General features: G+C 39.8%; 1 protein-coding gene and 1 non-coding gene across 3 annotated transcripts in view; both read right to left on the reverse strand.

Moving 5' to 3' along the window:
- The window catches only part of NEDD4 (neural precursor cell expressed, developmentally down-regulated 4, E3 ubiquitin protein ligase), a 168,644-nt gene that overhangs the window by 118,480 nt on the left and 31,327 nt on the right, over positions 1 to 18,837 (reverse strand). The window contains exons 3-4 of one of the 2 annotated variants that reach the window (XM_025390430.1): positions 9,181 to 9,259; positions 9,046 to 9,084 (exon numbers count right to left, since the gene is read on the reverse strand). In XM_025390430.1, the coding sequence (XP_025246215.1) occupies positions 9,046 to 9,084; positions 9,181 to 9,259 (118 nt within the window). Of the gene's footprint in view, positions 1 to 9,045; positions 9,110 to 9,180; positions 9,260 to 18,837 lie in introns of both variants that reach the window. The other variant, XM_025390431.1, reaches the window with a different exon arrangement.
- Positions 13,298 to 13,401, reverse strand: LOC112628202. The gene has a single exon (XR_003120370.1). It is a non-coding gene; the product is annotated as a small nucleolar RNA U13 (small nucleolar RNA).

Here is an 18,837-nt window from a genome sequence, read left to right on the forward strand (position 1 = left end):
AAAAAAAAAAAAAAAGAAGAAATTTCTAAGCAGCAAAGTGTTCAAGATGTGGCCACTTCTAACCATATGCTCATATGCATTCACAGAAATGATCTGAAACTGGAACTTATATTTAAAAGGAAAGCAGAGCATAAAAGTTTGGAATATGTGCAGCCTGACCAAGTGGTAGAAAAGAAAGCCCCATTTTGTGGGGAAGAATTCAAGACAGCTGCTGGAGCTGAATGTTCACAGCAGCCAAGACAATGGGGAAGATGCCTCGAATGCATTTTACAGACCTTTGTGGTAGCTCCTCCTATCACAGCCCCAGAGGACTAGAAGGGAAGAATGATTTCACAGGCCAGGCCCTGGGCCCTGCTGCCCTCCATAACTGTGGGACACTGCTCTCTGAGTCCTAGCCACTCCAGCTCCAGCTGTGGGTAAAAAGGGCACAGATATGTCTCAGGCTGCTGCTCTAGAAGGTTCAAACTATAAGTCTTGGTTGCTTTCACATGGTGTTAAGCCTGAAGGTGTGCAGAGGACAAGAGCTAAGGCTTAGGAGCTCTTCCTAGATTTCAGAGGATGTATGGAAATGCCTGGCTATCCAGACAGAAGTGTGCTGCAGGGGCAGAGCCCTCATGGAGAACCTCTACTAGGGCAGTGTGGATGGCAAATATGGGACTGGAGTCCCCACACAGGGTTCCGACTAGGACACTGCCTAGTAGAGCTGTGAGAAGTGGGCCACTATTGTCCAGACCCCAGAATGGGAGATAACAGCTTGCACTATTTGCCTGCAAAACCTGCAGGCACTCAACACTAGCCTGTGAAAGCAGCTGAAGGGGCTGTACCTTGCAGAGACACAGGGGTGGAGACACCCAAAGCCTCTGGAAACCATCTCTTGCATCAGTGTGACCTGGATGTGAGACACAGAGTCAAAGGAGATTATTTTAGAGCTTTAAGATGTAATGATTGGAAGATGGCCAAATAGGAGCAGCTCCGGTCTGCAGCTCCCAGTGTGATCGATGCAGAAGATGGGTGATGTCTACATTTCCAACTGAGGTACCCGGTTCATCTCATTTGGACTGGCTGGACAGTGGGTACAGCCCACAGAGGGCAAGCCAAAGCAGGATGGGGCATTGCCTCACCTGGGAAGCACAACAGGTTGGGGGATTTCCCTTTCCTAGTCAAGGGAAGCCATGACAGACTGTACCTGGAAAAACGGGACACTTCTGGCCAAATACTGTACTTTTCCCATAGTCTTAGCAACTGGCAGACCAGGGGATTCTCTCCCATGCCTGGCTCGGTGGATACCATGCCCACGGAGCCTTGCTCACTGCTAGCACAGCAGTCTGAGATCGACCTGAAAGTCTGCAGCCTGGTGGGGTGAGGGGTGTCCACCATTGCTGAGGCTTGAGTAGCTAAACAAAGTGGCTGGGAAGCTCGAACTGGGCGGAGCCCACCTCAACTCAGCAAGGCCTATTGCCTCTATAGACTCCACCTCTATTAGCAGGGCATAGCTGAACAAAAGGCAGCAGAAACTCCAGCAGACTTAAACGTCCCCATCTGACAGCTCTAAAGAGAGCAGTGATTCTCCCAGCATGGCACTGGAGCTCTGATAACAAGCAGACTGCCCCCTCGAGCTCCCTGAACCCCGTATAACCTAACTGGGAAACAATTCCCAGTAGGGGCCAACAGACACCTCATATAGGCAGGTGCCCCTCTGGGACAAAGCTTCCAGAGGAAGGATCAGGCAGCAATTTTGCTGATCTGCAATATTTGCTGTTCTGCAGCCTCTGCTGGTGATACACAAGCAAACAGGGTCTGCAGTGGACCTCCAGCAAAATCCAACAGAATTGCAGCTGAGGGACCTGAGTATTAGAAGGCAAACTAACAAACAGAAAGGAATAGCATCAACATCAACAAAAAGCACATACACACCAAAACCCCATCTGTATGTCACGAACCTCAAAGACCAAAGGTAGATAAAACCACAAAGATGGGGAGAAACCAGAGCAGAAAAGCTGAAAATTCTAAAAACCAGAGTGTCTCTTCTTCTCCAAAGGACCGCAGCTCCTCTCCAGCAACATAACAAAGCTGGAAGTAGAATGACTTTGATGAGATGACAGAAGTAGGCTTCAGAGGGTCGGTAATAACAAACTTCTCCGAGCTAAAGCAGCATGTTCTAACTCATCGCAAGGAAGCTAAAAACCTTAAAAAAGGTTAGACAAATGGCTAACTAGAATAAACAGTGTAGAGAAGACCTTAAATGACCTGATGGAGCTGAAAACCATGGCATGAGAACTTCATGACACATGCACAAGCTTCAGTAACTGATTCGATCAAGTGGAAGAAAGGATATCAGTAATTGAAGATGAAATTAATGAAATAAAGTGAGAAGACAACTTTAGAGAAAAAAGAATAAAAAGAAATGAACAAAGCCTCCAAGAAATATGGGACTATGTGAAAAGACCAACTCTGTTTGATTGGTGTATCTGAAAGTGACAGGGAGAATGGAACCAAGCTGGAAAACACTCTTCAGGATATTTCCCAGGAGAACTTCCCCGACCTAGCAAGACAGGACAACATTCAAATTCAGGAAATACAGAGAACACCACAAAGATACTCCTCAAGAACTGCAACTCCAAGATACATAACTGTCAGATTCACCAAGTTTGAAATGAAGGAAAAAATGTTAAGGGCAGCCAGAGAGAAAGGTAAGGTTACCCACAAAGGGAAGCACATCAGACTAACAGCGGATCTCTCAGCAGAAACCCTACAAACCAGAATAGAGTGGAGGCCAATACTGAACATTCTTAAAGAAAAGAATTTTCAACCCAGAATTTAATATCCAGCCAAACTAAGCTTCATTAGTGAAGGAGAAATAAAATCCTTTATAGACAAGCTGAGAGATTTTGTCACCACCAGGCCTGCCTTACAAGAGCTCCTGAAGGAAGCACTAAACATGGAAGAGAACAACTGGTACCAGCCACTGCAAAACCATGCCAAATTATAAAGATCGTCAATGCTATGAAGAAACTGCATCAGTTACGGGCAAAATAACCAGCTAACATCATAATCACAGGATCAAATTCACACATAACAATATTAACCTTAAATGTAAATGGGCTAAATGCCCCAATTAAAAGACACAGACTGGCAAATTAGATAGAGTCAACACCCATCAGTATGCTGTATTCAGGAGACCCATCTCATGTGCAGATACACATAGGCTCAAAATAAAGGGATGCAGGAAGATCTACCAAGCAAATGGAAAGAGAAAAAAAAAAAAAAAAAAAAAGCAGGGGTTGCAATCCTACTCTCTGATAAAACAGACTTTAAACCAACAAAGATCAAAAGAGACAAAGAAGGCCATTACATAATGGTAAAGGGATCAATTCAACAAGAAGAACTAACTATCCTAAATATATATGCACCCAATACAGGAGCACCCAGATTCATAAAGCAAGTCTTTAGAGACCTGTAAAGAGACTTAGACTCCCACACAATAACCATGAGAGACTTTAACACCCCACTGTCAATATTAGACAGATCAATGAGACAGAATATTAACAAGGATATCCAGAACTAGAACTCAGCTCTGCACCAAGTGGACCTAATAGACATCTACAGAACTCTCCACCTCAAATAAAAAAAATACATGTTCTTCTTAGCACCACATGGCACTTATTCTAAAATTGACCACATAATTGGAAGTAAAGCACTCCTCAGCAAGTGTAAAAGAACAGAAATCACAACAAACTGTCTCACAGACCACAGCACAATCAAATTAGAACTGAGGATTAAGAAACTCACCCCAATATGCACAAATACATGAAAACTAAACAACCTGCTCCCGAATGACTACCGGGTAAATAACTAAATGAAGGCAGAAATAAAGATGTTCTTTGAAACCAATGAGAACATAACGTACCAGAATCTCTGGGACACATTTAAAGGAGTGTGTAGAGGGAAATGTATAGCACTAAATGCCCACGAGAGAAAGCAGGAAAGATCTAAAATCGACACCCTAACATCACAATTAAAAGAACTAGAGAAGCAAGAGCAAACACATTCAAAAGCTAGCAGAAGGCAAGAAATAATTAAGATCAGAGCAGAACTGAAGGAGATACACACACACAAAAAAATCCTTCAAAAACGCAGTGAATCCAGGAGCTGGTTTTTTTTAAAAGATCAACAAAATAGACTGCTAGCAAGACTAATAAAGAAGAAAAGAGAGAAGAATCAAATAGACACAAGAAAAAATGATAAAGAGGATATCACCACCAATCCCACAGAAATACAAACTACCATCAGAGAATACTATAAACACCTGCATGCAAATAAACTAGAAAATCTAGAAGAAATGGATAAATTCCTGGACACATACACCCTCCCAAGACTAAACCAGGAAGAAGTTAAATCTCTGAATAGACCAGTAAGAGGCTTTGAAATTGAGGCAATAATTAATAGCCTACCAACCAAAAAAAGTCCAGGACCAGTTGGATTCACAGCTGAATTCTACCAGAGGTACAAAGAGGAGCTGGTACCATTACTTCTGAAACTATTCCCATCAATAGAAAAAGAGAGAATCCTCTCTAATTCATTTTATGAGGCCAGCATCATCCTGATACCAAAGCCTTGCAGAGACACAACAACAAAGAACAGAATTTTAGACCAATATCCCTGATGAACATCGATGCCAATATCCTCAATAAAATACTGGCAAACCGGATCCAGCAGCACATCAAAAAGCTTTTCCACCACAATCAAGTTGGCTTCATCCAAGGGATGCAAAGATAGGTTAACATATGCAAATCAATAAACATAATCCATCACATAAACAAAACCAATGAAAAAAACCACATGATTATCTCAACAGATGCAGAAAAGACCTTCAACAAAATTCAACAGCCTTTCATGCTAAAATACTCTCAATAAACTAGGTATTGATGTGACGTATCTCAAAATAATAAGAGCTATTTATGACAGACCCACAGCCAATATCATACTGAATGGGCAAAAACTGGAAAAATTCCCTTTGAAAACCGGCACAAGACAAGGATGCCCTCTCTCACCACTCCTATTCAACATAGTGGTGGAAGTTCTGGCCAGGGCAATCAGGCAAGAGAAAGAAATAAAGGGTATTCAATTAGGAAAAGAGGAAGTCAAATTGTTCCTGTTTGCAGATGACATGATTGTATATTTAGAAAACCCCATCGTCTCAGCCCAAAAGCTCCTTAAGCTGATAAGCAACTTCAGCAAAGTCTTAGGATACAAAATTAATGTGCAAAAATCACAAGCATTCTTATACACCAATAACAGACAAACACAGAGCCAAATCAGGAATGAACTTCCATTCACAATTGCTTCAAAGAGAATAAAATACCTAGGAATCCAACTTACAGGGGATGTAAAGGACCTCTTCAAGGAGAACTACAAACTACTGCTCAGTGAAATAAAAGAGGACACAAACAAATGGAAGAACATACCATGCTCATGGATAGGAAGAATCAATATCGTGAAAATGGCCATACTGCCCAAGGTAATTTATAGATTCAATGCCATCCCCATCAAGCTACCAATGACTTTCTTCACAGAATTGGAAAAAACTGCTTTAAAGTTCATATGGAACCAAAAAAGAGCCCGCATCGCCAAGACAATCCTAAGTCAAAAGAACAAAGCTGGAGGCATCACGCTACCTGACTTCAAACTATACTACAGGGCTACAGTAACCAAAACAGCATGGTACTGGTACCAAAACAGAGATATAGACCAACGAAACAGAACAGAGTCCTCAGAAATAATACCACACATCTACAGCCATCTGATCTTTGATAAACCTAAGAGAAACAAGAAATGGGGAAAGGATTCCCTATTTAATAAATGGTGCTGGGAAAATTGGCTAGCCATAAGTAGAAAGCTGAAACTGGATCCTTTCCTTACTCCTTATACAAAAATTAATTCAAGATGGATTAGAGACTTAAATGTTAGACCTAATACCATAAAAACCCTAGAAGAAAACCTAGGTAATACCATTCAGGACATAGGCATGGGCAAGGACTTCATGTCTAAAACACCAAAAGCAATGGCAACAAAAGCCAAAATTGACAAATGGGATCTAATTAAACTAAAGAGCTTCTGCACAGCAAAAGAAACTACCATCAGAGTGAATAGGCAGCCTACAGAATGGGAGAAAATTTTTGCAATCTACTCATCTGCCAAAGGGCTAATATCCAGAACCTACAAAGAACTCAAGCAAATTTACAAGAAAAAAAACAAACAACCGCATCAAAAAGTTTCATTCTCTTAAAATATCTTCTAATTTCCATTGAGAATTTTTATTTGACTCATGAGCTACTTAGAAGTGTTTATCATCCAAATATTTGGGGATTTTCTAGATACCTTTTGGTTATTGATTCTTGCTTTCATTTCATTCTAGTCACAGACCACAATTTGCATGATTTCTATTCTTTTAAAATTGTTAGGGTTTGGGCTTTGGCCCAGATTACTCAGTAACTACTCTATGTGTACTTCAAAAGACTACATATTCTGCTACTGTTGGAGTAGAGAGTCTACAGATGTCAATTAGGTAAAATCAACTTGATAATGTTCTTCAGGACTTCCACATCACTACTCAATTTTTTTTTTCTACTTGTTCTACCAGTTACTGAGAAAAAGAAGAATGCTAAATTCTCCACATAGGATAATTGCCCATTTCTCCTTTCAGTTCTATCATTTATTGCTTTGGGTATTTTAAAGCTTTGTCATTAGGTGCATAAGCAATTAGAGCTGTTTCTGGCTTCTTCATGAATTTCCCCTTTTTATCATCATATAATGGTCCTTTAGTATGCCCAGTAATTGTCCTTATTCTAAGGTCTACTTTGTCTGACATTGATATGGCTACCTCAGTTTCTTTTGATTACTTTTGCATGGTATGTCTCCTTGCATCTTTTAAATTTTAACCATCTATTTCACTATATCTAAGTAGATTTCTTTTTTCCAGTTCTCTTGAGTTATAAATGACAACGATTGTAAATATTCAAAGTATACATGTGATTTGATATATGTATACTCTGTGAAATGATTACCACAATCAAATTAATTAACACATCTGTCACCACACATAGTTACTTACCATTGTGTGTGTGTATAGTGAGACCACTTAAAATCTACTCTCTTAGTACATTTCGAGTGTACATACAGTATTATTAACTATAGTCACCATGCTACACGTTAGATCTCAGAACTTATCTAGCTTACTACTAAAAGTCAGTACACTTTGACCAACATCCCCCCATTTCTCCTATTTCCCCCCCACCAGCTTTATGGTTGTTTACACATCAGGTTAAGCCCGATATCCTGTTACTGTATCATGGCTCAAATTGGAAGTATCAATACGTTTTTTCTTTTAACTCTTGAAAAAACAGCAATAGCTGAATACATCTTTAATATGATAAATAACAAAAAGCTATCCATATTTAACGGAGACATGCTAGATGCATTCCCACTAAAATTGAAACAAGACAAATATATATCCATTGTTATTATGACTAAACATTATTTAACATGGGAAAGCCAATAATATCAGAAAAAACATAAGAGGTAGAAAGAAAACTTTGAAATATATTGAAAATACATATGTTTCTAAGAAAAATGTAACAAAATAAGTAAAATAAAACAAAATTATAAATACATAAATAACTCAACAACTTGGGAATTTAAAAATACTCTCCTAAGCAACAATTGTGCCAAAAAAGCAATCAAAACCAGACATTATCAAGCCTGGAATTTATTCTGGTGAAATAGTAAAAACAGAAATTTCGCTTCATTTTTCTTCATGTGACTATCCAATTGATTCAATATCATTTCTTCAAGATTCCAAAATTTCCTAACCGATTTAAAATGTTGTTTTTATGTCATACTACAAAGAGTGGGGAAAATCTTACTCCAAACTGAAAAAACAGAAGCAACTTAATTGGTGCTGTTGGCTGGATCTTCAGCAACAGCTTCCTTGCCCTTAGTGTCAGCAATTTCTTCCCTTCAAATTCACTTTATTAAAATTGAACAAAACAAAACAAACAAAATATCTTTAACATGAAGTACGGAAGAACAGCTTCTGTTTTCCTTACTGAAATCAAGTATGGTACCATAGAAGCCTCCAGAGAGGCTGGTGTTTCAGGAATGATCTGCCATGTCAGATGCTGTGAAGAGCATGAGTAAGATGAGATGAGATGAACCTGGCAGCAGGGAGGTCACTGGGGACCTGAATAACAGCAGTTTCATTTGAGAGACGGGGATGTGAGCGAGAGTACAGTGGGTCAAGGAGCATCCTGGAGAAGCAGAAATGATGAGGGTAGACAACTCTCCCATGAATGTTCCTTATTCAGGTGAACAGAGAAACAAGTCAACAGCTAAAGGGGAAAATGGGGTCAAGGAAGAACATTTGAAGGATGATACAAGTGGGAATAATCCAGAGAGGGGAAATTCCTGAAATGCATCTCTACCACTGCTCTGGTAGGGTTTCGATTCTGGCAACAGTAAGGACTCTGATATTAAACAGGTACACAGAGACACAGTCAGTTTGAGGGTCCTACTGAGGAACCGGAAATAACTGCTGATTAGAGTTTGTTCCTATGGTAAATGAGGCAGATGGGGTGGAAAGGCAGCAATGTGAATGACGTGTGGATAAAAAGAAATGTGTTCACTTGATAGGCCCTAAACTGTTTAATAATAAACCACTGGGGAGACATAAATATATTTTGCATCATCTTTATGAGAAAACACTGAATCTGCTCAACTGGAATAGGACTACTGTACAGTCTCTAAATCAGTTTCACTAGAATGAGATAATTCCAGTCTTTTACCTCTCCATTATTTTACATTTATGTTTTTCATAAGACAAATGGTTCCAGGACTATGTCATCCTCAATTTCAATTCCTTTTACATTTTCACAATTTCAGGCAAATTCTGAGATACATTTTCAAATATTATAATTGAGAATTTATCATTCTAACCTCCTGAGAAAAAAACTTACTTTTCCACTTTAGTAAAATAAAATATATACTTACTCTGAATAATATTTCTTCATTCCACTTTGGATTCAAACTCTGAAAAATAATAAACATAGTATAACTAAATAATGTTTTGTCTTCTAAAAATAAAACAAAGTACATTAAAAACTTCTGAATATTGCTAAGTCTAACCTTTTTAATGGTTTTTGTTTGCACACTTGTAAGAACTCCATTCATTGGGTCATATAACGTCACTCTCACATAAGGATCACTGTTAAAAAAAAAAAAAAAGAAAAATTTTAATTATTGCTTACCCCAAGCTCAGATCACCCAGACTATACAATTCACAATTTTCCTTGTTAGTTATATCTACAATTATTTCCTGAATTTAAAAGTCAGAATTCTTAGGCAGGTAAGCAATTGAAGTAATTTTTGCATCTCGTTAAAAACCTGAAGTACCATGTTAGTGAAAGACACAAAGAATTAGAAAGAAAACCTTTTAATCACAGGCCTAATGATTATAACCTTCCTAGATTTTTAAAATTTTGTTTGATTTTTATTACATTCTTTCTTCTTCTGAGTTAAGATGGTTAATTCAATGATTCTAAGACTGGTTTTGTAAGACCTCAGGTTGTCTCAAGTCATCTCATGGGTGTAAACTCTTCTTACAAAGTAAAGGCAAACTGTTTTCACTTAAAAAAAAATAACTAGGTGTGGCCAGGCACAGTGGCTCACGCCTGGAATCCCAGCACTTTGGGAGGCTGAAGCGGGTGGATCACGAGGTCAGGGGATCAAGACCATCCTGGCTAACACGGTGAAACCCTGTCTCTATTAAAAATACAAAAAAAAAAAAAAAAAAATTAGCCAGGCGTGGTGGCAGGTGCCTGTAGTCGCAGCTACTCAGGAGGCTGAGGCAGGAGGATGGCGTGAACCTGGGAGGTGGAGCTTGCAGTGAGCCAAGATCACAACACTGTACTCAGGCCTGGGCAACAGAGCAAGACTCTGTCTCAAAAAAAAAATTAAAATAAAATAACTAGATGTTAATAAAACCAATTCTACAAGGAGATATGAAGAAGGAAATTCTTGTGATGTATAGGGTTGCAAACCACAAGACTTTGAACACTTTACTTGTCCATGGTTAAATTTCTCCTATGTTCCATGGGTATCCCAAGTACTCACCATTCTCCACCAAATCCCCTCCAAACTAATCCAAACTATCCTTCCCCCAACTCCATTTCTTCATACCACGTTACCTCTTAATTGGCCAAAATCAAAGGCACCAAAACACTCCCAAGAAACTGGTATTTATCAGAACCCATCCTTACCCCTAACCTAGTGAGTCAGGAGTCCTCTTGTTTTGAGTCTCATCCCCCTTATTCAGTTCTCTGAACTTTGGAGCCTTGCATCATCTGTTCTCATTGCTCTCTTTTAGACCTTTGGCTTTTTCTTTGATCTAGGTTTCTCTAGGCATATAAATGTTTTTAAATTCCTCCTCCCCTTGACTTTCCCTCCCTTCCCCAGCAAAGCAAAATACATCTTTTTCTTCCATTCCCAAACCTTTTCAGAGAATAATCTTTAACAATAAAAACAAGAACACTTATATAGCAATTACTCGATGCCAGATACTGCTGTAAGCAGGTTTCGTATATTAATTTTTTTTCTCCCTTTTTTTTTTTTTGAGACAGAGTATTGCTCTGTCGCCCAGGCTGCAGTGCAGTGGCACAATCTCGGCTCACTGCAACCCCTGCCTTCCGGGTTCATGCCATTCTCCTGCTTCAGCCTCCCGAGTAGCTGGGATTACAGGCGTGCAACACCACGCCCGGCTAATTTTTGTATTTTTAGTAGAGACGGGGTTTCACCATGTTGGCCAGGATGGTCTCGAACTCCTGACCTCAGGTGACCCGCCTGCCTTGGCCTCCCAAAGTGCTGGGATTACAGACGTGAGCCACAGTGCCCAGCCCGTATATTAATTCTTTGAATTTCTATAACCACCTGTGAGGTAGGTACTATTCCTTTCTTTATTTCACACAGATCACACAGCTAGAAAGCAGACAGCCAGGACTGAAACTCCAGCACCTGGCTCCAGAGGCCATACTCTTTTTTGTTTGTTTGTTTGAGATGAAGCATCACTCTGTAAGCCAGGCTGGAGTAAAATGGCGCGATCTTGGCTCACTGCAGCTTCTGCCTCCTGGGTTCAAGCTATTCTCCTGCCACAGCCTCTCAAGTAGCTGCGATTACAGGCATGCGCCACTGCGCCCAGCTAATTTTTGTATTTTTAGTAGACACACGGCTTTGCCATGTTGGCCAGACTGGTCTCAAACTCTTGACCTCAGGTGGTCTACCCGCCTCAGCCTCACAAAGTGCTGGGATTACAGGCATGAGCCAACATGCCCGGCTTATACTCTCTTGCTCTGTCGCCAGGTTGGAGTGCAGTAGCACAATCTCGGCTCACTGCAACCTCCTTCTCCTGGGTTCAAGCAATTCTCCTGCCTCAGCCTCTCGAGTAGCGGGGACTACTGGTGCCTACCACCACGCCTGGCTAATGTTTTGTATTTTAAGTAGAGATGGGGTTTCACCACGTTAGCCGGGATGGTCTTGATTTCTCGACCTCGTGATCCGCCTGCCTCGGCCTCCCAGCCTATACTCCTAACCACTATAGCATACCACCGCCTTTACTTCATTTCCTTAATTCCTGTTATGCTTCAAAACCCTACAGTCTGATTTCTGTCTCTTCCCTTGAGATCCATTCCTCTGAAAAGGCTCTTGTAAAGTCACCAATCTTGTTAAAGCAATCAACATTTTCCAGATACTTCTTTTTTTGGCCCTCTTTATGTTTTTAGATACTACTGACCATTTTCTCTTTGAAACACTCATCTCATTTCGCTTCTATGACACATCTCTTCCAGTGCTCCTCATACCACTCGAACCGTTCCTTCAGTGGCTTACTTAGGCTCCTCTTCTACTATCTGCCAGTTAAATACTGATATTCCCTAAGTATTGCCCCACCCCTCTGTTCTCTCTACATTTTCCCTTTCCAATCTTATCCACGGTTTTTTACAACTAACTAAATACTATTAAATATAAAAATACAAAATGTAAATGTAATTATATCCCTAATCTCACCATCCAGCTAGACAAATACACTTGAACAATACACAGACACTGTCTGTACAAGAGTTTTGCCTCTTTTTTCTTTTTTTTTTTTCAGATGGAGTTTCACTCTTGTTGCCTAGGCTGGAATGCAATGGCGCAATCTCGGCTCACCGCAACCTCTGCCTCCCGGGTTCAAGTGATTCTTTTGCCTCAGCCTCCCTAGTAGCTGGGATTACAGGAATGCATCACCACGCCTGGTTAATTATTGTATTTTTAGTAGAGATGGCGTTTCTCTATGTTGGTCAGGCTGGTCTTGAACTCTCAACCTCAGGTGATCCGCCCACCTTGGCCTCCCAAAGTGCTGGAATTACAGGTGTAAGCCACCGTGCCCAGTCGAGTTTTGCCCCTTTTTAATTGGCCTTTTAATTATATTGAGTTGTAAGAGGTTTCATATATATGGGGGGTTAATGGCCTTTGTCAGATATCTTTGTTTCGTTGTTTCTCTTGTGGTAAGAATATTTAACATGATCACTACCCTATTTATTTATGTATTTATTCATTCATTTCATTTCATTTTTTGAGACAGAGTCTTGTTCTGTTGTCCAGGTTGGCGTGCAGTAGTGCAATGTCGGCTCACTTGAAACCTCCACCTCTTGGGCTCAAGCAATCCTCCCACCTCAGCCTCCCAAGTAGTGGGACTACAGGCGCACACCATCATGCCTGACTAATTGTGCTTCTTTGTAGAAACAGGGTTTTTCACCATGTTGCCTGAGACGGTCTCAAATTTGTAGGCTCAAGTGATCCACCTGCCTTAGCCTCCCAAAGTGGTGGGATTACAGGTGTCTGCCACTGCACCCAGCAGCTCTACCCTCTTACCTTTTTAATTGCACATACATTAGGCACAACATTGTACAGCAAATCTCTAGAGCTTATTCTTCCTGCTTGACTCAAGTTTAATGCCTGTTAATTATTAACTTCCATTTCTACTCACCCCTCACCCCAGCACAGCAACCAGCATTCCACTCTTTGATTCTATGAATTTGACTATTTTAGATATCTCATATAAATGGAAACATGAAGTATCTGTCTCTCTCTGACTGTCTCATTTCAGTTAGCATAATATCCTGATTAATCTGTATAGTCACATATTGTAGAATCTCCTTTTTAAAGGTTGAATAAACACTGTATGTATATACATTTCTTTTCTTTCTTTTCATGTGAAATTGGTAATCTGCCCATGTTGTAACAAGCTTCAAGGGTGGCACATCTTACACATGTGCATGGACACCCCGTCATGACACTTATAAACTACAGAAGGATCTAGACTACATTTTTTTTTTTTTTTTTTTTTTGAGACAGGGTCTTTCTCTGTCACCCAGGCTGGAGTGAGGTGGCATGAACACGGCTCACTGCAGCCTCAACTTCCTGGGCTCAAGTGATCCTCCCACCTCAGCCTCCTGAGTAGCTGGGACCACAGGCATGCATCACCATACCTGGCTAACTTTTAAAAATTTTTTTGTAGAGACAGGGTCTCATCACCAGGCTGGTCTCGAACTCCTGGGCTCAAGTGATCCTCCCACCTTGGCCTTCCAAAGTGCTGAGATTACAGGTGTGAGCCACCATGTCCAGCCCACATTTCTTTTTTTTAATGTTTTTAATTTTCGTGGGTACATAGTAGGTGTATGTGTTTATGGGGTACATGAGATTACCCATTCATTTGTCGATGGACTTTCAGGTTGTTTCCAGATATATGTCTGAAGATACTTTTTCCCAATCTATGGCTTGCATTTTCCATAACCGTGTTTCTTAAAGAAGAAAAGTTTTAATTGTGTTGAAGTTCCTTTCAAGGCAGTTTTCTTTTATGGCCCATCCTTTTTGGTACTGTTCACGAAAACTTTGTGTAACCCAATAGAGCAAAGATTTTTTTTCCTGTGTGTTCCTATAGAAGTTTCATCATTTTAGCTCATCCTAATTTTCTGTATGATGTGTGGTAAGGGCCAAGATTCATTTCATTCTGTACAGACCAGTTGTTCTAGTACTGTGTACTGAAAGACTACCCTTTCCCTTGAATTACCTCAGCATTTTTTGTTAAACAGGAACTGATCATATATGTGTATATATTCTCTCTCTCGCTCACACACACACACACACACACACACACACACACACGTGCATGTATTTCTACACTCTCCATTCCATTGAACAATATGTCTATTCTCATGCCATTGCCACTCTGTCTTATTATAACTGTGTAGCAGGTCTTGAAATGAGGTAACGTAAGTCTTCCAATTTTGTTCCTTCTCGGAATTGTTCTGGCTATTCTATGTGCCTTGACTTTCCATATAAATATTGAAATCATCTTATCAATGTCTCTGAAAAAATTTGCTGAGATTTTTATTGGGATTGTGCCAAATCTAATCAATTTGGAGAAAAATGCCACCCTAACACTATTGAGTCTTCTAATTAAAACAGCATATGTATCCATTGATTTATGTGGTCTTCGATTTCTCTCAGCACTGTTTTATAGTTTTCAGGGTACATTTCTTGCAAATCTTTTGGTACATTTATTTCTAAATATTTAACATTTACACGATTGTAAACACATTTTTTAGTTTTATTATCCAATTGCTCAATGATAGGATACAGAAATATAACTGATTTTGGGTACACTGACTTTGCATTTTGTGGCAGTGTTAAATTCACTTATTAGTTCTTCCAGTAGCTTTTTCTGTAGATTCCTTGGGGTTTTCTACCTACAAACGATGTTGTTTGCAAATAAAGACAGTTTTACTTCTTCCTTTTTGACCTGTTATATTTTTTCTTTGCTATACTACATGGCTAAAATATATAGTACAATGTTGGATAGAACATATAAGCAGGCAACTTTGCCTTATTCCTGAGATTAAGTAGAGAGCCTTCAAACTGCCAGCATTAAGTAGGTGGTTAGCTACTGGGTTTTTTCATAGATTCCCTTGATGAAGTTTAGGACATTTCCATCTATTCCTAGTTTGCAGAGACTTTCTATTATGAATGGGTGTTGAATTTTGCCAGTTGTGTTTTCTGCTTTTATTAAGATGACTGTCTTCTCAGTGTGGCGATTCCTCAAGGATCTAAAACTAGAAATACCATTTGACCCAGACATCCCATTACTGGGTATATACCCAAAGGATTATAAATCATGCTGCTATAAAGATGCATGCACATGTATGTTTATTGTGGCACTATTCACGATAGCAAAGACTTGGAACTAACCCAAATGTCCATCAATGATAGACTGGATTAAGCAAATGTGGCATATATACACCATGGAATACTATGCAGCCATAAAAAAGGATGAATTCACGTCCTTTGTAGGGACATGGGTGAAGCTGGAAACCATCATTCTGAGCAAACTATCACAAGGACAGAAAACCAAACACCATATATTCTCACTCATAGGTGGGAATTGAACAATGAGAACACTTGGACACAGGGTGGGGAACATCACACACCGGGGCCTGTCATGGGGTAGGGGGAGCGGGGAGGGATAGCATTAGGAGATATACCTAATGTAAATAACAAGTTGATGGGTGCAGCACACCAACATGGCACATGTATACATATGTAACAAACCTGCACATTGTGCACATGTACCCTAGAACTTAAAGTATAATTTAAAAAAAAAGAAAAAAAAGTGACTGTCTTCTTTTATTCTATTAATATAGTGTATTACATCAGTTAATTTTCAGATATTAAACTACCTTTGTATTTTATGTTAGTTTGCTGAGAGATTTTATCATGACTGGTGTTAGATTTTGTCAAAGGCATATTCCATGCCAAGCAAAATGACCATGTGTGTTTTCTACTTTACTGTATGAATACGATGAATTGCATTGATAAATTTTTTAATGTTGAACAAACCTTGTATTCCTAGGAAAAATCCTACCTGGTGACACATAGATACATAATGTTCAATTTCATTTTTGCATCTGTGTTGAGGGATATTGGTTTTAAGTTTTCTTGTGATGTCTGTGTCTTGTTTGGGGATCAAGATAATACTAGTCTAATAAAATGAGTAGGGAAATGCCCTCCATTTTCTTAATGTGTTTGTGTAGAATTTGTATTATTTATTCCTTAAATGTCTGATAGTTGTATGCAGTGATACCATGTGGGCCTGGAGTTTTCTTTGCAGGAAGGACAAATTCAGTTCCTTTAATTAACAACAAATTCAATTTCTTTTAACAACAAATTCAATTTCTTTCCATAATGAACATCTATTAAAGTTTTATATTTGTTCTGTGGCTAGTTCTGTAATCCGTGTCTTTCAAGACTATTATCTAGTTCATCTAAGTTGTGTGTACTTCTTTATTGATATGAAATTGTACAAAATATTTTCCTTTTATCTTTTTCATTTCCACAGGATCCATAGCAATGCCCCAGTTTTCATTCTCATTACCAGTAATTAGTGCCTTCTCTCTAACTCTTGATCATTCTAGATAGATTTAAAACTTTAATTGATATCTTCAAATAACAAGCTTTTGATTACAGTAATTTTTTTTCTATCATTGTCCATTTTCTCTTTTATTGATTTTGGCCCTTGTTTTTATTATTTCTTCTCTCTACTTATTTTAGAATTAATTTGCTCTTTTTTCCCTAATTTATTAAGGTCAGAACTCAAAACATTCATTTATATCTTGCTCCTTTTCTAAGTTAAGGATTTTAAACACATAAATTTCCCTCTGAATATAACTTCAGCTGCATTCCACAATTGTGATATTGCTTTATTTTCATTTTCATTCAGTTCAAAATATTTTCATCTTTGACATACAGATTATTTAGAAGTATGCTAATTAAATTCCAAATATTTGTAGTTTTTCTAGATCTTAATATTATTGGTTTCCAATTGAATTCCATTGTTCTCAAAGAACATCCTCTATATGATTTCAGTCTTTTGAAAATTTCTGAAACTTGTCCTATGGACCCACACATGGTCTATGCTGGTTAATGTACCATGCACATTTCAAAAGAATGTGGTTTATTGTTTTAAGGCCCAGAATATTGTGGCAGACACTAGGGCGGCTCCTATTATCCCCACCTCCTAATATTCATGCTCTTTGTGTTCCTCTCCTCTTAAGCATGGGACGGATCTATATATTCTAACCAACAGATTGTGGAAAAGGTGACAAAGTATGTGATTACATTACATAAGATTGTAACCCACCTTGCTAGGAGACTCTTCCTAGCTTGGAAGAAGCAAACTGCCAGCTTGTGAGCTGCTGAATGGCAAGAAGCTGAGACGGCCTCCAGCTGACAGCTAGCAAGAAATGGAAACACTCAGACTGGCAGCCTGCAAGGAACTGAATGCCACCAGCAACCACATTAGCTTGGAAATGAATCCTTCCCTAAGCAAGCCTCAGCTAAGACCACAGCCCTACCAACACCTTAATGACAGCTGAAGGGAATTCCTATAATTTTATGTTGCCTCAGCATCCATACTGAATGTTAAGTTGGACATTTTTATACCAGAAGCAGGTCTTAGTCACCCTTAGCACAGTTTCCAGTTCTCTACCTCCTCTCGGCTCCTCAATGTGGTCAATCAGATAAGTACCTTACACAACTGCCTCCTGGTAACCACCTCCCTAAGAAGCAACCAGATTCAACCTACTTGACTTGCTCCACTGACCCTATACCCACAAGGACTGCAGAAATATGCCACAGTAACCACCTCTCCGTGATGGTTAATACCGAGTGCCAACTTCATTAGACTGAAGGATGCAAAGTATTGTTCCTGGGTGCGTCTGTGAGGGTATCACCAAAGGAGATTAACATTTGAATCAGTGGACTGGGAGAGGCAGACGCACCCTCAATCTGAGTGGGCACTGTCTAATCAGCTGCCAGGGCAGCTAGAATAAAGCAGGCAGAACGTGGAAGGACTTGACTTGCTGAGTCTTCCGGCCTTCATCTTTCTCCCATGCTGGATGCTTCCTGCCCTCGAACATCAGACTCCAAGTTCTTCAGCTTTTGGACTGTTGGACTTACACCAGTGACATGCCAGGGGCCTCTTATACCTTCGGCCACAGACTGCAGGCTGCATTGTCGGCTTCCTATTTTTGAGGTTTTGGGACTCGGACTGGCTTCCTTGCTCCGCAGCTTGCAGATGGCCTACAGTGGGACTTTACTTTGTGATCATGTGAGTCAATTCTCCTACTAAATTCCCTTTCGTATATACATGTATCCTATGAGTTCTGTCCCCTAGAGAACCCTAATACAGATTTCTCAGACACAGCATGACTCCATGAAATTTGTGCCTGCTTGCTCTAAACCCACCAGTGACAACTCCCTGAAGGAAACCTGTTTGGAAAATGCCCTGGATCCCAATAAAAGCCTCAGCCCACAGGTCCCTTGCACTCTTTCTCCTGTTCCCCACCCACTAGTTGACTGTGCAAGTCCTGGATGGCTCCCCACTTCCTGTTGACCCTGGGAGGCATGCTGCCCTCTTCTCTCTGGCATCTGTTAAGTAATACACCGCTGTTATTTCGTGTGTTTTGTTGAGTTGCCTCCTGTGTCTCACCTGACTGATACACTCGACCCTAACTTCTTTGTCAGGATTCTCCTAGAGAGTGGCTATCTGCTATTTTGGTAGGAATAAACTGGACACAGACGAGAGCTCTAAGAGCAGCCGCCAGGATATGCAAGTGTGCTGTGAGAGGGACATCTGGTCATAGGTAAGACACTTAGGCATGAGGGCACTTGCCAGGATAAAGAAATACCCATGAA

The sequence above is a fragment of the Theropithecus gelada genome, chromosome 7a, assembly GCF_003255815.1.
Source record: "Theropithecus gelada isolate Dixy chromosome 7a, Tgel_1.0, whole genome shotgun sequence".
Lineage (NCBI taxonomy): Eukaryota > Metazoa > Chordata > Mammalia > Primates > Cercopithecidae > Theropithecus > Theropithecus gelada.